At 39.8% G+C, this 22,384-nt stretch overlaps 1 protein-coding gene across 2 annotated transcripts in view; it reads left to right on the forward strand.

Moving 5' to 3' along the window:
- The window catches only part of cdc14ab (cell division cycle 14Ab), a 179,171-nt gene that overhangs the window by 148,645 nt on the left and 8,142 nt on the right, over window positions 1-22,384 (forward strand). For both annotated transcript variants that reach the window (XM_060829729.1, XM_060829730.1), the window contains 2 exons: window positions 14,492-14,539; window positions 20,412-20,537. In XM_060829729.1, the coding sequence (XP_060685712.1) occupies window positions 14,492-14,539; window positions 20,412-20,537 (174 nt within the window). The remainder of the gene's footprint in view (window positions 1-14,491; window positions 14,540-20,411; window positions 20,538-22,384) is intronic.

The raw sequence follows: 22,384 nt of genomic DNA on the forward strand, positions 1-22,384 counted from the left end.
ACAGGAGATTGGTTAGGCCAGTTTTAGAACACTGCATTCAATTCTGGTCTCCCAGCCATAGGAAAGTTGTTGTGAAACTTGAAATGGTTCAGAAAGGATTGACAAGGATGTTACCAAGCTGTGGAGGGTTTGAGCTGTGGGGAGAGGCTGAAGAGACTGGGACTACTTTCCCTGGAGCTTCAGAGGCTAAGGGGTGACCTTATGGAGGTTTATGAAACCATGAGTGGCAAGGGAACTACAGTTCAGTTAGCTGAACAATAGCAGTAGGAACGGTAATGTTATCTTCTCTCTAAAATGGAATTTGAAAAAAGAGGAAGCTGAAAAATATAAAAACAGCATGGATTTCAAAAGAAAAGGTCAGACTTGACTAACCTGACTAAATTCTTTTGAGGGTGAATAGACACGGTCTTTTCCCTAGGGTAGAGGAGATCAACATTAGAGGGCATTGATATAAGGTGAGAGGGGAAATAATTGAAAGGGACATGAGGCATTTTTTTCACGCAGAGGGTAGTGCGTGTATGGAGTGAACTGCCAGAGAGGTGGTGGAGGTTGGTACAATTGCAACACTTAAAAAGCACCTGGATGGGTAGATGAATAGGAAGGGTTTAGAGGGATATGGCCCAAATGTTGGCAAATGGGACTAGATTAATTTAGGGTATCTGGCATGGACAAGTTTAACTATGCGGTTGATTTCCGTGCTGTACATCTCTGACTCTGTGCCTTGTTAAGAGCCTTTTGAAAATTCAAACTGTCTAATCTGTGTTGGTTCCTCAAAGAATTTAGTAAGGTTAGTCAAGCCTAACCTCTCCTTTTGCAATCCATGCTATTTTTATATTTTTCAGCTTCCTCTTCTTTTATTTACATTTTAGGGCGAAGACAACATTACCTTTCCTACTGCTATTGTTCAACTAACTGAACTGTAGTTCCTTAGACTTGTTCCATCTTCCTTTTTAAATATAAGAATACTAGAAGTTGAATCTGCGTATTCATCCTGTGAACTATGCCTTTGTAACTTTACTCTCCTATGTAATTCATATTCATTTAAGTCACTGATATAAATGAGTATTGGTCACTGGGACGTTCTTGAAATACAACTTGTCAGCATTTTTGTGTTTCTTCTCATTGTGCTGTAACCATTCTATGACTTCAAACTAAGAAGCCATTTTATCCATGTGTCCATGCCAGCACTCTACAAAAACCACAGGAATAGTTTTCTCCATCTGGTGTGTCCAGGCTCTCAATAATTTGAATACTTTTATCACATCTCCTAATCTTTCTTTAAGAAGAACAGCCTGATCTTTTCTAACCTATCTATCTAGTTGAAGCTCTTCATACCTGGAGTCATTCTTGTGAATCGTTTCTGCATCGTTTGTAATGCTTTCACATCTTTCCTAAAGTATATTCTGTTTTAGGTCAAGCCGGTGTTCAATACAGTTTAGGGGATTGAATCCATTTTAAAATAATACTGTCAGGCATTTCCTGAAACAGCTTTGAAAGTAATGTCTAGCAATGATGCATGTCAAGATGTTTATTCCTCCAAAATTAGGCTAATCTAATTTGAAATGAACTATTCAGACCATAAGACATAGGAGTGGAAGTAAGGCCATTCAGTCCACTCTGCCGTTCAGTCATGACTGATGGGCATTTCAACTCCACTTACCCGAACTCTCCCCATATCCCTTAATTCCTTGTGAGATCAAGAATTTATCAATCTCTGCCTTGAAGACAGTTAACATCCCAATCTCCACTGTGCTTCATGGTAATTAATTCCACTGCCCCATCACTCTCTGGCTGAAGAAATGTCTCCCATTCTAAATTGACCTGCTCTAATTCTAAGGCTGTGCTCATGGGTCCTAGTCTCCCCGCCTAACGGAAACAAATTCCAGAGTCCATCCTTTCTAAGCCATGCATTATCTTGCAAATTTCTATTATATCTCCCCTCAACCTTCTAAACTCTAATGAATACAATTACAGGATTCTCAGCCATTCATCGTATGTTATGCCTACCATTCCAGGGATCATCCATGTGAATCTCTGCTGGACACACTCCATTCTCAGTATGTCCTTTCTGAGGTGTGGGGTCCAAAATTGGTCACAGTATTCTAAATGGGGCCTAACTAGACCTTTATTAAGTCTCAGTAGCACATCACTGTTTTTATATTTCAATCCTCTTGAGATAAATGAGAATATTACATTTGCTTTTTTAACCATTGACTCACCCTGCAAATCAGCCTTTTAAGAATTCTGGACTAGCACTCCCAGATCCCTTTGTACTTTGACTTTATGAATTTTCTCATAAAGTAAAATAAAGAAAATAGGCCATGCCTGTATTCTTTTTTCCAAAGTGTAAGACCTCACATTTGCAATGTAAACATGTACATTTTACGTTCGTTTTGTATGCAGAAATGAATAGCATAATTTTGGTTTCCTCTGCTCTGGCTTAAAATAATACTGCAATTTAAATCAAAGTTTTGTATCTCAACTCATAGTTGAGAGCATGGTCATGACTTTTTTTTTGGAAATTTGCTTGTATCAGAGAGGTCTGCAATAAGCACATAGAATTCTGGATCAGAATTTGGCATCTGCCATTTAGAAAGTTAATGGATGACCTGATTGTGGTCACAATCCTATTTAACAGTCTGTCCCACATAATCCTTGACTCCTTTGTCAATAGGAAAAGTGACATGGATAGTGTGTGTGTCTTTTTTTTCCATTTGGATGTACAATCTCACTGAATTAATTGAACTTTGTGTTTGAGTTTTGTAAAATCTTTGTTCCTTAGACACAATATTTAAGCTTTCCTAAGTTTTTTTCATTTTGGATTAATTAACAGGTCTTGTTTATCTGCAAATAAAGGTCTCATTCATTCTTTTCTTAAAAAGAAACAGAAACAAAAACTTGGGTTAATAGACAAAATTTTATTATAAAGCGTTTTTGACAATATAAAATAAAGGTAAAGTCAACTTAATCATACCAGAAGATAGAGCTGCTGCCTCATTAGAAAGTGACAATTGGTGGTAGTTTAATCTGAAGGTCACCACACCTCACACTAGAGGAAAAGTGGAGAAGAAGACTCCTTCATGATGTTCTAAGCCAGGATGGGAATTGAACCCACACTGTTAGCATTGCAAACCAGCCTTTAGAACGGTCCCAATTAAGTAATGGTCCCGAAGAAAATAAATTTATGTTTGACACTATTTCCTGTACGTTTGTACCTGTTAGACTGAATACTGATTTTGATAACAGCATTTTGCCTGATTGATGTGAAAATAATGCTGTTGCAATTGCTGATTATATTGGTGTTTATGATAGATTTCAGATTTGACCCGAGAAAGGGGTTAGACCCGAGAAGGAATTTAGAATTAAGTACAAGTTATAGGTCAGGCCTGGGTACCAAAAACGCCAGTGTTCAAAGTAGCCCACATATCTTCTCTCTCAACTTTTTATCAAAAGTACATTTGAAGAACATTTACCATATTTATCAAAGTACTGCTTTCTGCCTGCTATACGTTATAAGTACGAAATGGGCATGCCAGCTGTACTTAACAGCAGGGGTACACTTATTTTTTCAGACTTACGTGGAGGATTGTATAATAGAACAGAATAATTGGGAATATCAGTAAAAGTATAAAGCTCATTCACCCAACTGATAATTTAAAGCAATATTAAAACTGGGGAAATTACCAGTATGATGACCATGGCTTCACTTTTTTTTGTAAATATATTTATTATGAGCACAAAAAATCTTTTTTGACTTTACAATCATATAAAGTTATTGAAAAATACAATCAACAACAAATACCAGTATAATAAAGGGAAATAAGAAAAACACGAATTACAATACAACTACTGTCCACTAACTACTAACCTACCCTACAATACAAAACAAACTCTAACACTGTGCAAAACAACAGTAATAAATGAGTAAATGACTAATAGATCAAAAAAAAGAAAAGCAAAAGAAAACACAAAAAAACCCACAAAATACAAAATAACTATGCTCGGCGCAAAGCACCCAACGCTTATCCAAGACTTCACCACTCACCTAGTTGGTATGCCAGGGATGATGGCCTCAGGTTTCAAACTATGGGCAGTGAGAGGGGTTTCCAGTTTGGGAGGCTTGTTTGAGGGGGAGGTTATGATGTTTTTCAAGCAACTGAGCCACAAATACGGGTTGCCCCCAGCAGAGAGCGTTGTATATATACCAATATTAACTCAGGAGTCCTCCCTCCAGGGCCCAGGACTCAACAAACCTAACCATCCTGGTTAAACAAATGCCCTAGTTAAGATAGCCGACAAATCTATATCCAAATAACTCAAGTAGGGCTGCCATGTCTTATAAAAATGGTCTGTTGTGTGGTGCACCATGTTTGTAAAAAAAATCCAAGGGAATGTGCTCCATAATTAATTTCCACCATCCCAGCAAGCCCAGGTGGTTCTCAGACACCCAGTTCATCAAAATATTCTTCCATGCACAGTATGCAAGAATATTAAATCGTTTCTTCCCATGCCCGTCTAAAGATGGTAAATTCGGTAGACCTAAGAGGAGAGATAGTGGGTCTACTTTAACTTCAGTCCTCAATACACTCCCTCTCTCTCCCGTCCACAGCGCAACAATAAACGCAGAGTATGTCCAGAAGGAATGGGTAAGAGTACCTACATTTATCTTACGTTTGGGGCACACTGAAGATGCCTGTTTTTTAAACATCGCCAGACGGTCCAGTGCCAGATGACCCTGTGCAGAACCTTTAATTGAGTAGCACACGTCCTTTACAGATTGAGATCCTTCCCGTGTTCTCCCATATGTTCTCCCATGTTTCAGAAGTTCTTGCTCCCAGACCTCACATAACCAATTAATGTCCTGCCAGGCCCTGCCACCCAGCACGCGATTGAGGGCACTAACCAAGAGGGTGCTTGTGGAACGTAGTACAACCTCTCCGTATTAGGCTTAGTGAGAAGTGTAGTCTTCTTCTGGATGAAATCCCTAACCTGAAAAAATATGGAAAAGATCTCTGCTGGGGGCAACCCATATTTGCGCTCAGTTGCTCGAAAAATGTCATACCTCCCCCTCAAACAAGCCTCCCAAACTGGAACCCCTCTCACTGCCCATAGTTTGAAACCTGAGTCCATTATCCCTGGTCAGAAGCCTGGCATACCAACTAGGTGAGTGGTGAAGTCTTGGATAAACAATCCTCACTTTGATGCATCGCCCTCCATGCCTTAACTATACTTGACAATGGGGTTCTGGCAGTGGTCCATAACTGTCCTCATCTTATCCGTGAACAACAGGTTAATAAGCGGGCACTTTGCCTGGGAAGCCTCAATATCCAGAGTTCGGATTGTTACCTACCCAATCGCAGACAAAGGATGATAGGGAACTCAATTGATACCTCCTGATGTCAGGGAAATCAATTCCTCCCCCTCCTTGCAATTTATTAAGTTTGATGAGGGGCCGCCCATGATGCCAAAGGAACCAAACCAACCCATGAGTCTCTGCAGCATTGACCTGGGAAATATGAGAGGGAGCATACGCATGGGATAAAACAAACGAGGAAGAACATTCATCTTTATGAGAGATATTCGGCCCAACCATGAAATTGGAAGAGCTTCTCATCTCTGGAGGTCCAGCCTAATATTGTCGAGCAAGTAAGCAAAGTTAGTCTGAAATAATCGATCAAACATGAGGTTAATAAAAATGCCTAAGTATTGGTACCCCGCCTGTGACCACCTAAAAAGGAACCTAGGGCTGCCTTCAACCACTGGCACATCCATGAGTTTCCCCAAGGGCATAGCTTCCGATTTTGCATAGTTGATCTTATATCCTGAAATAGCCCCAAATGAATTGATACATTATATCAGATGAGATATGGAGGTCATCGGGTTTGATAAAAACAGGAGAACATCACCTGTATACAGTGTAATCTTGTGTACCCTCGATCCCACTTCCAGAGCGGTTATGCGGATGTTCTGACGTATGGCATCTTACAGCAGTTCTATGGCCAACATAAACAACCATGGTGAAAGGGGGGACAGCCTTGACAACTACCCCTACCAATCCTAAAATTCTGGACTTCACCCTGTTGGTGATGACCGCAGCCAGAGGGTGGTATATAAATCTCCACCTACCTAGCAAGACCCCACCCAACCCAAACCACTCTAAGACATAAAAAAGATATGGCCATTCCACTCGGTCAAATGCTTTCTCTGCATCCAAGGAAATCACCAACCCCTGAATCCATTGTTGCTCACAAACTTGGATCATATTCAGCAACATTCTAAGATTATTGGAGGTTCTTCAGCCCCTTATAAAACCTATTTGGTCCTCTTTAACAAATTGGGCAACACCTTTTCCAATCACAGTGCCAAGTTCTTAGACAATCTTGAAATCTAAATTTAATAGAGAGATGGGCCTGTATGAGGCACAATCCTCAGGAACCTTCCCCTTCTTAAGAATTAAGGAAATATTAGCTTCTCTCAAAGGTGGTGGTAAGCATTCATGCATATAGGAGTGATTATACATCTCCAACATCAGCCCTGACAGAGTGTCTATAAACTCCTTATAAAACTCATCTGGGAGACCATCAGAGCCAGGCGCTTTCCCACTCTGAAGTTGCCCAGCTGCCTCTGTATTTCCTGAACTGTCAAGGAGGCATTAAGGAGAGAGGCTTGTTCCAAGGTTACCCCTGGAAAGACTAGGTTCTTAAAAAAGGCCTCCATTTTAGCCCTCCTGTCCTTGCAACCTTCAGAACGATACAGTTCAGAGTAAAGATTCCAAAAAGTCTCATTAATCATTTTGGTATCGTATGTAAGGACCCCAGCGCTATCTCTGATTGCAGTAATGGATTGGGGAGCATGCTTTTTCCTAGTCAGGTGCGCTAAATAACCCCATACTCGAACAGCCTTTGTCTAGCAAAAGCAAGTTCTTTCTTCGCGGTTTGTTAAGTATTATTGAATTCAAGGCAGCTGGGAGAGCATTGATCTGCTGTAGTTTAGTCACTGAAGGCCATGCAAAATGTGCCGCCTCGGCGACTTTCAACCGCATCTCAAGCAGACGCTGCTGTTCCCCTTTCTGTCATTTCCGGCTAGCCGAATAAGAAATAGCTAATGAAGGGCTTATGCTCGAAACGTCGAATTCTCTATTCCTGAGATGCTGCCTAACCTGCTGTGCTTTGACCAGCAACACATTTGCAGCTGTGATCTCCAGCATCTGCAGACCTCATTTTTTACTCGAAGAAATAGCTAATCCCCTAGCAAAGACCTTAGCGGTCTCCCATAGCATAGACGCACTACTAGTGCCGAGCTAATAGTCAAGAATTCCTGAAACTCCTTCAAAAAGTATTCCACAAATTTGGTATCCTTAAGGAGAAAAGGGTCCAAACGCCAGTGCCGCAAACCTAACCCCTCAATCTTGGCCTTAACCTCCAAATATACTGCAGCGTGATCAGACATAGCTATATTCCAAATTTTACACCCATAATTGAATCCAGAAGGGCCGAGGAAGCCAGAAAAAGATCAATCCTTGTGTGACATTTATGTGTTTTGAAAAAAAGGTAAAGTTTCTGGCAGTAGAGTGAAGATATCTCCAAATGTGCACCAGCCCCAACACCTCACATAAGTCAGTCACCTACTTGGCCTGCGAAGAAATAGTTGGGGGCCCACAAGGCATCCTATACACTGTTGGATCCAAAAGACAATTAAAATCTGACCCATAATAATGTGCTGTGTTCCAGGAGCACTCAGCTTAGAGAAGGCACTAATCAAAAATTTGAGGGGATGTGCTGGAGGACAGTAGAAATTTAAAATGCCATATTCCTCCACATGTATCAGGGCTTTAAATATCACAAACTGTCCCTGCTCATCTTTCACCTGGTCAAATAATGTGAATGGACGATTTTTCTGAATAAGTACTGCCATTCCCCTACTTTCAGTAGTAAAGAATGCAAAGAATAGACAATAGACAATAGGTGCAGGAGTAGGCCATTCAGCCCTTCGAGCATGCACCACCATTCAATATGATCATGGCTGATCATTCCTAATCAGTATCCACTTCCTGCTTTATCTCCATAACCCTTGATTCCACAATCTTTGAGAGCTCTATCCAACTCTTTCTTAAATGAATCCAGAGACTGGGCCTCCACTGCCCTCTGGGGCAGAGCATTCCACACAGCCACCACTCTCTGGGTGAAGAAGTTTCTCCTCATCTCTGTCCGAAATGGTCTACCCCGTATTTTTAAGCTGTGTCCTCTGGTTCGGCATTCACCCATCAGCGGAAACATGTTTCCTGCTGCCAGAGTGTCCAATCCTTTCATAATCTTATATGTCTCAATCAGATCCCCTCTCAGTCTTCTAAACTCAAGGGTGTACAAGCCCAGTCTCTTCAGTCTTTCAGTGTAAGGTAATCCCTCCATTCCAGGAATTGACCTCATGAACCTACGCTGCACTCCCTCAATAGCCAGAATGTCTTTCCTCAAATTTGGAGACCAGAACTGCACACAGTACTCCAGGTGTGGTCTCACCAGGGCCTTGTACAGCTGCAGAAGCACCTCTTTGCTTCTATACTCAATCCCTCTTGTTATGAAGGCCAGCATGCTATTTGCCTTCTTCACTACCTGCTGTACCTGCATGCTTGCCTTCATTGACTGGTGTACAAGAACACCCAGATCTTTCTATACTGCCCCTTTACCTAAGTTAATTCCCTTGAGGTAGTAATCTGTCTTCCTGTTCTTGCCACCAAAGTGGATAACCATACATTTATCCACATTAAACTGCATCTGCCATGCATCTGCCCACTCACCTAACTTGTCCAGGTCACCCTGTAATCTCCTAATATCCTCATCACATTTCACCCTGCCACCCAGCTTTGTATCATCAGCAAATTTGCTAATGTTATTGCTGATACCATCTTCTATATCATTAACATATATTGTAAAAAGCTGCGGTCCCAGCACAGATCCCTGCGGTACCCCACTGGTCACTGCCTGCCATTCCGAAATGGAGCCGTTTACCACTACCCTTTGTTTCCTATCAGCCAACCAATTTTCAATCCAATCTAGTACTTTGCCCCCAATACCATGCGCCCTAAGTTTACTCACTAACCTCCTATGTGGAACTTTATCAAAAGCTTTCTGAAAGTCCAGGTACACTACATCTACTGGATCTCCCTCATCCATCTTCAGAGTGACAGCCTCAAAAAATTCAAGAAGATTAGTCAAGCACGATTTCCCCTTCATAAATTCATGCTGACTCTGTCCTATCCTGTTACTACATCCAGATGTGCCGTAATCTCATCCTTTATAATAGACTCGAGCATCTTTCCCACCACTGAGGTCAGACTAACTGGTCTATAATTTCCTGCTTTCTCTCTCCCACCTTTCTTAAAAGTGGTATAACATTAGCCACTCTCCAATCCTCAGGAACCGATCCCGAATCTATCGAATTCTGGAAAATAATCACCAACGCATCCACGATTTCCCGAGCCACCTTCTTCAGTACCCTGGGATGTAGACCATCAGGCGCCGGAGACTTACCAACCTTCAGACCTAACAGTCTCTCCAACACCAAATCCTGGCAAATACAGTTCAGGTCCTTCAGTCACTGTTACCTCAGGGAGATTGCTTGTGTCTTCCCCAGTGAACACAGATCTGAAGTACCCATTTAATTCTTCTGCCATTTCTTTGTTCCCCGTAATATATTCCCCCGTTTCTGTCTTCAAGGGCCCAATTTTCGTCCTAACCATTTTTTTGCCTTGCACATACCTGAAAAAGCTTTTACTATCCTCCTTTATATTATTGGACAGTTTACCTTCGTACCTCAGTTTTCCTCTGCGTATTTCCTTCTTAGTAATCCTCTATTGTTCTTTAAAAGCTTCCCAGTCCTCTGTTTTCCCACTTATCTTTGCTATGTTATACTTTTTCTCTTTTAACTTTATATGTTTCTTAACTTCCCTAGTCATCCACGGCCGCTTACCCAGTTAAACCCCCCTGTTGTAGCTTTAGATGTTTCCCATCATCAAGATGGGTTTCCTGCAACAAAGCAATATCAACTCTTTCCCTCTTAAGGCTAGAAAGCACTTTTTTCCTTTTGACAGGCAAATTACTTCCCTTGATCTTCCCGGTGCACCATTTAATAAGACACTTATCCATATTCCCTTTCAGAGACCCTTGAACCCCTGGGAGGGAGAACCTTGTTGACAAAGCGCCAAGCACAAGTAAATAAAGACTCATAGAGTGAAAAATTGTGTATACAAAAACTACCTATCATAACTACAAACAACTATTACTAGCAAAAAAACTACAAAGAAAACCAACTATTAAACTTTGAACAGAAGACTCTCCCCCCTACCCACAGGGGGCACTCACCCTACCCATCCCCTCCTTCACAGCTCCTTCAAGCCCAGACTGTGCTCAATCCTTAGGTGAGAAAAAAAACAAGGAGCGCATGCTTAATTCAAGAGAAAAAAGACAAAGTCAGGATGAGCACTCCACCCATCCCCGGCTTCATGCCACCCCTACTTGTGCCTAAAAGAGAAAGAGAACAAACAAAAAGAAGTGGGGTTGGGGGAGACAACAAAGAACATCCACAAGATTTCCCATTATAAAATTCAGTTCTTAAAAAAAGGAACAACATATTCCATGTGTTTTTTTAAAAACAAAATTATTAGGGAGAACGGGAAAAAAAGGAAAGGAAAACATGGGGAAAGAAGGAAAAGGGGACAAACATTAGCCGTATTCTTCAGACTAGTCCATCTATTTCAAAGTGTCCACAAAGATTTTAGCTTTATCCTCTGAATCAAATGTATAAACTGAGTCCTCGTGGCTAAAACAGAGCACTGTGAGGTACCTCTGAAGTATTGGATACCCAGGTTCCTCAGCCTCTTTTTAACTTCATCAAAGGACTTCCTCTTTTGAATTAAAACTGCTGAGAAATCCTGGAAAACATGATTTTTGACTCCTTGTACAGCAGTGCCTGTGGATCTTTTCCATAATCTGGAGGCTTCTATTACTTTTTGCTTGTCCTTAAATGAGTGGAAGTGCACTTGGACCAGGCAGGGATGCTGTACCGGCCCTGACATGTGCACTGTAACCCGATAAGCCCTTTAAATCTGCAGCCTGCTGGATTTGATCTGAAGGCCCAGGAACTCAGCCGCCAGCTTTCAAAGAAGCTGGCTGGCTGCTCACCCTCCGGGAATCCGACCGTTCGAAGATTCTTCCTCCAACCTCGGTGTTCAAGGTCGTTGACATGGTCTCGCAAGGCCCATACCTCTCGCTCCAGCACCAGGATCCGACTGGATGAGGACTCCTTTGCTGCTTGTGAGGCCTTGGTTCGACCCTCCACCTCCTCCAGCTGCTTCCCGAGGCCCTGGATCTCCCGCTCATGCTTCTGCAGCATGGACGTGAATCTCCCCACGGATCCCCTCAATCGCAACCCCACTCTTTGAGGTAAGTTTCATTGTCGCAGCCAATTCCTGTGAGTCTGTCGGGTTCCCAGGAGTTCGGGAGAGGCTGCTGCTGCTGCAGTCTCTGGTGTGCCTAGTGCTGCAGGGGAGTGTCCTCCCTGCTGCTGATTGCTCAGTCCCTTTCCCTTTAGCACCCTTCCCACTCCCAAATATTAACAAATATGTGTTCGGCAAGGTTTTAAACTAATAATTCCTCCATATAAGCTGGCCAGAGATAACAAAAAAACACAAGTATGCCTAGCCTGTAAGGCAGAGCCATCCACGGCAGTTCTACAGAATCACTGCCATCTTGCCAAGTCCCTGCTTCACTTCTTTTACTCACCATCTTATTTGGTTGCAACAGGTTTTTGTTAAATTGAAACATGTGGTTTCTACATTTCAACTAGATTTAGATAACTAGATAAAAAACAAAGGAGAGTCAATTCCAGCATTTTCTTGAGTGGAGTTTTAATTATCATTTACCCCGAAAAATATAAAATGCAACAACAAATGTGTGCACACATGCAGGTAATGAACTTATGAAGAAGTGGGTATGTGGGTGTCTATTTCAGATGGGAAGGTGAAGGAAAGTACAGTTACAGATCTTTGGAATCCCTTAGGCTGTGAGAATGCAAAGACCAGAGTCCATCAGTTTTTAGCTGCCCTCTTTTTCCTTTTGCACTTGCAAAGTTTGCAAATACTAAGTTCTTGGTGAACATTGATTGTTATTGAAGTGCTTTTTTGCTGAATCTTTCATTGAGGTAGAACAGTTTCCAGTGTCTTTGTTGCTATCAGTATGTGTTTCTTCCCCCATTTTGCTCTAAGGCTTGTTGATTTATGAATCTGCAGCCTTTGTCATTGTTTCATTTTAAGCTGGGTAATTGTATGCAATCTTTTATCTCTCAATATGTGTGTGCACTTACAATATACCCTTACTGACTTTCAGGACCTCTTGAATGGAAAGGTAATTCTGAGGCAGCTAATTTCCTACATTCCAATGTAGTTTGTCAAATGATCAGAACAGTCTTTTAAGTTAGCAACATACCTCCTTTTTAAAGACAATTTTTAGACCACGAAGATCTCAAATGATGGAAGTTGAATACTGGTTGTTCATTTCCACTATGATCATAATCTTTGTATTTGTCTCTCAGATGTTTTCTGCACAAAATATGGGAACAAGATTTTCTTTGCAAACATCATTTGTAGCATTTGGGTTCTTATAAATTATTGTTCAAAGGATACATCCATTGCTAATTTCCCTATCTAGAAAAAAATTAATAGTTTTGAATATTTTAGATGGTTTTGCAATTTGTACACATAAAATTAAACTTCATTTAGATTTGCACTTATAATTCCCCTCTACAATAATGGAAATCGCCTCCATTGACACTGATGGAATAAACTGCTATTTGTACATCCTGAATATCATTTTATCTTTATTATTATTGCAGTAACCCATACTCAACATACTTCTATCTTTATTTACTTGTCAATAATAATTTTATCTGCAGATGACTAAGAATCAATAATGTTGTCTATTTTAAATCTCTAAATAGTACCAGAAGAAATCCATTATCTTTCAAATGTATGTGTAACATCTATGAATGGCTTCCTTTATTCACTTAACTAAAAGCATGTCCTATATTTTGACAGTATAATATTAGAACAAAATTTCCATAGCTTAGGTACATGAAATAATCAGCACAATGATACTTATTTATGATCCAAAATAAATAAACACCAGTGTAAAATCACCAAGACATAAGTAAGACACAGTCCTCAATCTCTTTCAGGCTAAGTGATACTGGACCATACAGAATAAAAGATTTTGGGTTCAGACTGTGGTGAGTTAGTTGATTTCAACCAGTACCATTTTGGGATTCTTCCCTTGATCCAAGGGAAGTACCTAGTTCTGTTTTTCTACCTCCCATTCCTGGAAAGAGCAAAGCATAACAATCATGTGCAATGTGGCCAGATAAGTTGCAGATGCCCTGTAACTAAAATTACACATGCAGGATTGCCATTTGAGTCAAGGCCATCACTATCAGTACATCAAACTGCTAGACATGACAGTAGTTTGGCCATAATAAAGGAGGATTGTTATTGTACATGTATGAAGACTCCAATCGATGTGATGCAGATGAGAATAATGGTGATGGTTGGAACTTGCTATTTATCAGATCCATCGTGTTGTGTACTCAATATTAAAAATGAATACTAATTGAGCCTAATTGCCTAATTCAGGTGTTTTTACTATAAGAATAACCCAAACAAAATATGATTTAAGATAACATGAATAACCTGACCATTTTAGAATGTTTTCCAAGTGCTTTGATACCTTTTAATGCTTAATTAAAAGGTTTAGTACCTCCTGGCTAAAACATGTTTGTAATTTTTTTCATGCTATTTACCTATAATATTTAGCAGTCTATTTCTTAAAGCAAATATACAGTTACTTAAATATCATCTATTTCAAGGAGGTATTATGTGCACACATATAGATTAATTTAGGATGTCTGGTTAGCATGGATGAGTTGGACCGAAGGGTTTGTTTTCATGCTATACATCTCTATGACTCCGTGACTATTGAATGTTATTTGCTTTGTTAAAGTGCAGCTGCTGTATAAAGAAATGAATACCTTGTTATATTAAAAAAGCTTTAGTTGGTTTTTCCTGACCTTTGACCTTGTTCCCTGAAATAGGTTTGCACTTTTTTGTGGAAATAATTGTTAAGATTTGCATAAAGAAGCACAAACGAAGTCGAAAAGATGATATAATTAGCTATCCTAATATGTTAATGTTTCTTCGAAGGTCACTACTATGTGCATTACGTGATCGAAGAAATCAATTAGTCTCTTTTTAAAACACTTAAACTCATATAACTGTGAATTGCCAGAGATGAATGACGAGTAGCTGTCATTTTCTTGATTGCAATAACAATGCTAATTAAATATGAATCTGAGTTTTAAATTGTTTATTGTTCTAAATTGTAATAAAACATTAGGATTACTTTTAATAATATGCATTATATTTATTAATATAATTCTTACTTTAAAGGTTAGATGATATGAAAATTCATTCAAGATCTCCATCACAGCCATTCAGGTAAGCAAACGTAATTTATTTTTGAAAATTTTCCAGATTTAGCTGTTTTTAAATGACAGTATAGATAAATATGGAATTGGCTGGTTTTGGATATCACTGAAAAATTAAAGATAGGTTTGAAAATACACAACTAGTTGAACATTCTACTTGTTAAAGAAGAACTAGCATCCCTATACCTAGACATGGACAACAAAAGAAATTCAATTTCTTTTTTCCAAATATTTGCAAATTACATTTCAGGAAACATGCATAGGTTGTTGTCCACGTATACTCTTGTTTTCTCTCTTTTTCTTTCTCCCAGTCTCACACAAACTCACATGCATGGATTGAAAGGACATGATACGGGATCTTGTTACTGACATAGAATTGAACTTATAAAGTGTCTTCAACTGTACAAAATCTTCCAGGATGCTGGAAAGGAGCACAATGAGCTAAAAACTGTCAGTGAGTCAAAAAAGGAAATACAGGGTGAAGTGACTATTAGCTTGGCCAAGGAGATACAGAAAAGCAGAGATTTAGGGACCTATTCCTATTATTTGGACTGTAGGATCTGAAAGCATGGCAACTGTAGTATGGGGGAAGAGTCTGGGAGTGCACAAGATGGCAGGGTTGGAGGAACACAGTAGTTGGAGAGCTGGAGGCATTGTAACAATGGAGAAGAGTGAAACCATGAAGAGATTAAGGCATTGAGAGACTGGCAACCGTTGCATGTGATGCATGAGTAGAACTGGTTTGGGTTAGAGTAAGTTGAAAATGTGTTGCTGGTTAAAGCACAGCAGGTTAGGCAGCATCCGAGGAATAGGAAATTCGACGTTTCGGGCATAAGCCCTTCATCAGGAATGGGGATCAGGATTCAGAATCAGGATTCCTGCTGAAGGGCTTATGCCCGAAACGTCGAATTTCCTATTCCTTGGATGCTGCCTAACCTGCTGTGCTTTAACCAGCAACACATTTTCAACTGTGATCTCCAGCATCTGCAGACCTCATTTTTTACCCGAAGATTTTAACCTACTGCGAATCCTCTTGCAAGGATGCCTTCCTTGAAGAAGCTCTCTTCCTCCCCTTCCTGATGAAGTGCTTATGCCCGAAACGTCGAATTTCCTATTCCTTGGATGCTGCCTAACCTGCTGTGCTTTAACTAGCAACACATTTTCAACTGTGATCTCCAGCATCTGCAGACCTCATTTTTTACCCCTGGGTTAGAGTAAGGGCAATAGATGAGGTCGAGTTTGGGTGGGTTTAAGTTTACAGAAAATGAAGACTGGCCAGGACAATGTATCTCTGTTCTACAAGATGTAAACTGTGTGTTATCCTGGCAGTTCTATTGAGAGACTACCTTGAATATTTTTAATTTTGTTTCATACCTGTTGGAACTGCTGGCACCTAGATTTTGCTTGCTAGATACCTGCAAGTATTGACACTTCCTTTAGCTTAATTATGTACTGGATTTGTATCAGAATCCATAATACAAATTTCTAGCTTTTTTAACAAAAAGGTTAGATTTATTTACTTTGTAGCAAAATCTATGTTTTGGCTTGGATTATATCTAAATGATTATCAATACTTTCTTAGCGCCTCTGGAAACAATGATTGAGCTCCCATCAAGCACTGTGTGTTAGGTGAAATTTTCCCTTTCCAATGGGATACACTCTCATTCTAATATAGCCATATGAAAAAAAATGTTTTATATAATACTTTTCACAACCACTGGATATCTCTTTGAAATGCAGACACTACTATAATGTAGGATTGTTGCAAAGAAACTCTGTTGAACACAATGATTGCAATCTCCTAACCCCTGAATGATTTGAACATTGGTGAAAATGTTGGGGAAATCAAGTGAGATTGACAGTAATGCGATTCTCACTGTCAATAACAAAAAAAGCACAGTCTTCTTCTATGTGTGTTGAATGGTAAGTCAAAAATTTCTTTAGTGAGCGATGAGAGGCTTATTTGCGTGCTTAACATTTTATTATTAGTTAATCTTACTTTGTTGATTAGCACTTTCCTATCCTCCCACCTGGTGGAAAGTGAAGTGTGGGTATGTACAGTTAAATAAACTGATTAATTAACAAAGTGGAGAAGGTCATACTCTAATGGTCGTGATATGACATGCAACCAACATAATTTGGGGGATTACTTAGATTGAGAGGCTGCTATTTCCTTCCATCACAATCCAAAAAGCAGTGTGCAATGGCAATGAAAATGGCTGTACCATACATGAGGTTGATGGAATAAGTGTTTCATTGTGGGTTGTGGGGTGGGTTTCACTTTTTATGCAGTACATTATCTTTCAAAAGGCAATAGCATTAAGTAGTCACCCACACAGTGTGAAGACAAACATTTGTTATCACAAAATGCTTTATGTGAAGCATTTTTCTTCCTTGATCAGTTGTGAAAATGTGGCAGTGATGTGTTTACCAGCATGTTCACATGAAGTGCATCTAATCTAGCTAGTCAGCTGAGCTGAACAGTGGCAAATGGAAATAATCCTGAAAAATGTGAGGCGATGCATTTTTGGGAGGACTAGCATAGGAAATAAGAGAAGTCGGCTTTTGGCCCTCCAAGCCTGCTGGGCCATTTGGTATGATCATGGATGCTTATTCTATTCAGTACCCTGTTTCTGTTTTGACCCCTCCCTTTTTATTCCTTTAACGCTAAAAACTATATTTCATCCAAGACCTTCACTGTTTTGGCTTCAACTGCTTTTTATAGCAAAGAATTCCACAGGTTCACCACTCTCTAGGTGAAAAACTTTCCCATCCTCTTAGTCATAAATGGCCATGTCCTATATCCTTAGACTGTAACCCCTGTTACTGGACTCTTGGTCATCAGGAACTTACTTCCTATTAGAATTTTGTAGGTTTCTGAGATCACCCCTCATTTTTCTAAACTTCAGTCTCTGTTACACTTTCCACCCCAGGAATCATTCTGCTAAACCTTTTGTTGCACTCCAAAACATCCTTTCCCGCATAAGAAGATCATTACTGCACACAATACTCCGACCAAGACCCTATACAACTGCAGCAAGAAATCTGTTCCCACACTCAAATCCTCTTGCTATTAAGGCTAACATACCATTTGACCTCTCATCACCTGCTGCGCCCAAAAAGTGAGAGATTCCTGCTAGTAGCTGCTTCTGATCCATAAAAATCAGCCATCACCCAATTAAGAAACTTTTTATTTTCAGTCCATCTTTGTCCTGATAAATAATTACCTTGCATCTCATTTTCCCCAAAATGCTGCCCCACTGCTACACCTCCTGTTTGACTAGCTTCATTCCCTAAAATTAGATCCAATAGCACCCCCTCTCTTGTAGGACTCTGAGTGTGCTGGCTTAAAAAGCTCTTAAGGGCATGTTTTAAGAACTCCTCCCTTTCTAAAGACATTTTGTCACATTTTGTCTTGCCTATTGTCAGTGCCAGTTAATACTAAGAGCTTTGAAATCCTACCCTATTATTTCCCTATTAATTTTACACATCTGAATTTTGTCTGCATGTGTCTGTCTCTTGCTCCCTGTTTGGGGAGTCCATTGTACACACCCAACAAATAGATTGCCTCTTTTTTATCCCACCTCTTTTATAATACCTCCCACCTACCATGCCTAAAGATTCTATACTGCAGAATATTGAGTTGCCAGTCCTCTCCTTCCCTCAACCAGATCTCTGATAGCAATTATATCACATGCCTATGCACTCATCAACACCCCACAATTCATCTGCCTACTTGCAAGGCTCCTTGCCTTAAAAAATGCCATCCAGCCCTGCCATGCTCAGTTGTTCTCTACCTGGCTGTATTTGCTCTGTTTCCTCGAAAGATTTGGTTCCTTTTTCTGCACTTGTTTATGCAGCATATCCTACTGCATCTCCACTCCCTTAGTTAGTTTAAACCTCCACCAACTGCAACATCAAATTTCTTGCCAATGGGGGTTAGTCCTGTTCCAGTTCAGTTGCAATCCGTTGGACTTGTACTGGTCCCATCTTCCCAGAAGCTGACCCAGTGATCCAGGAGTCTGAAGCCCTCCCTCCTATCTAACTCTTTTAGCCATGCATTCATCCAGTCTATTCACCTATTCCTGTAATCACTATCACATAGCACCCTTTGCTTTTTAATCTACCTCATTTCCTCAATTATTGATATAGAACCTTCTCCCTCATTCTACCTCTGTTATTGGTCCCATTGTGAACAATAATCTCAGCCTGTTTGCCCTGCAGCCAGTGATATCCTTGACCCTAGAGCCAGGGAGGAAGTATGACATCCTAGAGTCATGACTGTGGCCACAGAAACACTTGTCTGTACCTCTTACTATAGAATCCCCTGCTGCTATTGTTTTCCTTCTCTTTCTGCTCCCCATTTGTGCAACTAGGCTCTAGTTGCACTCCCAGACAAGTTGTCATTCTCCATTTTTCAACACACAATCTGTACTTGAGTGAGATGTACTCTGGGGCTTTCCTCCCTATCTGCCTGCCACCCTCCTGACTGATCACCCATGCCTTCTCTGCATGGCCTTGAGCTGCATCTAAAAATGTGCTATCAATGTAACTTTCAGCCTTACGGATGCACTGTTGTGCCTCCCACCAACACTCAAGCTCCAAAATCCAGCACTCAAGCTGATCAAATCATTGATATTTCTGCAGATGTGGTCATACTGGCTGCCAGAAATGTTCAGAGGTGATTTGTAAACTCATTGATAATTTATTTTTTTAAGGTCTATTTCATTGGGATGAGTGTAGCTAGCTAGGTTGTATTAGTTGTCTAGATGTAACTATCCTGAGAAGATGGTGATTGGCTGCGTTGGACTATTGTTGAGAGATTTGTGTGACTTATAAATGTGCTTGTTGCAGGGTCTTGTTTTCACTAATTTACATATATACATATATAGCAAACTTTGTTTTAACTGGCACCTTATGAACTGGCCCTCTTGAAAGACCAGCAAAAATTATACACCTCAAATACCGTGAGGTTTATTTTATTATTCTGTCCAGTTATTGTAGTTTTGATTTATTTACCTTATGTAAATATACTTGTTGTTCAATCGAATGACCACATGAAATAGCAGTTGATTCAATTTTGAGTCCGTTTCTCCTCAAATACCTACCACGATGTCCCGAGTAGGCAGTTGAGAGTGCAAGTGAGAAGACTCTCTGCCTGTAAGTTTTATTTAAAGCAAGTTGCATTATTATTTAAGTGATTTATGCTGTAAATAAAGCATAACAGTAATGTGTGTACCTCAGTGTATGTTTTTACATTAACCATGTGGACTTCTTGATTATCTGGAATATTTGATCAGCTGGCACACTCCTGGTCCCATAGGTGGCAGTTAATAAAATGTTACTGTATATTGATATAATACCCCAGACATTATAAAGAAAGGACTTCCATTTATTTAAAAGCCGTTCACACCTCAGGATGTCCCAAAGTGCTGTACTCACTGATCTAATGTTGGAAAGTTGACAGCCAATTTAGACACTGCAGAATACTACAGAAAGCAAGGTGATAATAACCAGATAACCAATGGATATTTTCTGATTTTTATAGTTTGCAGATTTAAAAATAAACCATATCATAAGCTATTGGCTCAACTCTGCCTCAAGCACAATTTAGAAGTTTGAAATTCCATGAGTCGTCCAAAAGACTGACTTTTATTACTGTATTGTTGGAAAATTTGAAAATAATGAACTAATATACAATCTCACTCAAAAAAAACATTATTTATGTTCGTATTATAGTTACTTAACATAAAGATCATGTGAATCATCCTGAAGTTTAGTTTTAGAAAATAAATGTATTGAATCACACAGTAAACGTTTTCCACTTTGTACTCAAATATAGTGTTTTGAGGTTATTTAATTTTGTGGCTATGTTTTAACAGAATCAATTCTTCAAGTACTAGCCAAGGATCAATGTCACCTCTCAAATCCTCAAAGATCTCAATGAATTATCCAAGTGCAAGAAGAATTAGCAGAAGTCCTATACCCATGAACAGTAATATGAAAAGGTGACATTTTGTTCATAGATTATTATTACATTTTTAAAAAATACTGCTTAAATATTAGAGAAACAATAGCCATAATTTCTTCCCATAAGTTAAATCTAATTACATTTTCTGTCTGTCCAAGATTTTTGACCTGAAAAATTAATATTTGATTTCTAACATTCAGCTCTTTTCGAGTACACTTTAAAAATATTTTAATACTGTGGAATATTGTTGATGCATTAAATGCAAATGAGACAAGTTAATCAGATTCAATGCCCTGTGTTTTGTTGTCTACCTATAGTGGTGGGATGCAACCTTGTACCTATTCTGGTTTTGAGTGGAAAGTGAGAGAAATGAATTCACAAGCCAGAATTACTGCTCCCTAAACTGTCCAGTCATTCTATACTCTAGTTACAGTCATCCAAGTGGCAAACTGACATCAATGCTCATTAAGTAGTGAGACTACATCAACGTCATACCTGAGGACAAGATGTTCTGTGTGACTAGATTTCAGCTGAGAATTAAAATGGATGAAAATTCCAGCTACTTTGGCCAGCATATTTTACAGTGCAGTTTAAATTAACCCTACCTGTTAGTTTGTTATTATCTAAATCTAATTTTGAAGTCTGCTTTATATTGGCAGCTTATCTTTGCTTCTCAACATCTGAGCACTTATAAAATGATATATGGTTACTATCATTGTGCTGCAAGATTTGTATATATTCCAATATAAATCTCTGCAGAAATAAGATTAAATTTGTAAAACCTCTTTCATGGGAAACATTTTCTTCTTTTTGCAAAAGAATTGGCCAGACAGAATAGGGAAGATCACTTATTGGCACTGTCCCTGCAGAAACCTTCAATAATCTGACTGTCCTTTCTCAGTGATCCCCTGCCCTCTTGCCACTTACTGAAAAATACTTTCCAGAATTAGTCATATTGATAGTCATTTACTCCTATCATTCTCAGTAGCAGATTCATTGTGAACATATATGAACCTGCATCTTCAAAAAATTTTTGTGAAGTTTAGATGTCTTCTGCCTTTTAAGAGCTTTCATGTTTACAAAAGTACCTAATGTCTACTTAGACCATAGAGATGTACAGCATGGAAACACACCCTTTGGTCCAACCTGTCCACGCCAACCAGATATCTCAACCCAATCTAGTCCCACCTGCCAGCACCTGTCCTATATCCCTCCAAACCCTTCCTATTCATATACCCATCCAAATGCCTCTTAAATGTTGTAATTGTACCAGCCTCCACCACATCCTCTGGCAGCTCATTCCATACACGTACCACCCTCTGCGTGAAAAAGTTGCCCCTTAGGTCTCTTTTATATCTTTTCCTTCTCACCCTAAACCTATGCCCTCTAGTTCTGGACTCCCCGATCCCAGGTAAAAGGCTTTGTCTATTTATCCTATCCATGCCCCTCATAATTTTGTAAACCTCTATAAGGTCACCCCTCAGCCTCCGGCGCTCCAGGGAAAACAGCCCCAGCCTGTTCAGCCTCTCCCTAAAGCTCAAATCCTCCAACCCTGGGAACTCATTGGCGTTTAGAAGATTAAGGGGAGACTTAATAGAAACTTACAAGATAATACATGTCTTGGAAAGGGTGGACGCTAGGAAATTGTTTCCGTTAGGCGAGGAGACTAGGACCCGTGGGCACAGCCTTAGAATTAGAGGGGTCAATTCAGAACAGAAATGCGGAGACATTTCTTCAGCCAGAGAGTGGTGGGCCTGTGGAATTTATTGCCACAGAGTGCAGTGGAGGCCGGGATGCTAAATGTCTTCAAGGCAGAGATTGATAGATTCTTGATGTCACGAGGAATTAAGGGCTACAGGGAGAATGCGGGTAAGTGGAGTTGAA

Source organism: Hemiscyllium ocellatum, chromosome 9 (genome assembly GCF_020745735.1).
Source record: "Hemiscyllium ocellatum isolate sHemOce1 chromosome 9, sHemOce1.pat.X.cur, whole genome shotgun sequence".
NCBI classification, from domain to species: domain Eukaryota; kingdom Metazoa; phylum Chordata; class Chondrichthyes; order Orectolobiformes; family Hemiscylliidae; genus Hemiscyllium; species Hemiscyllium ocellatum.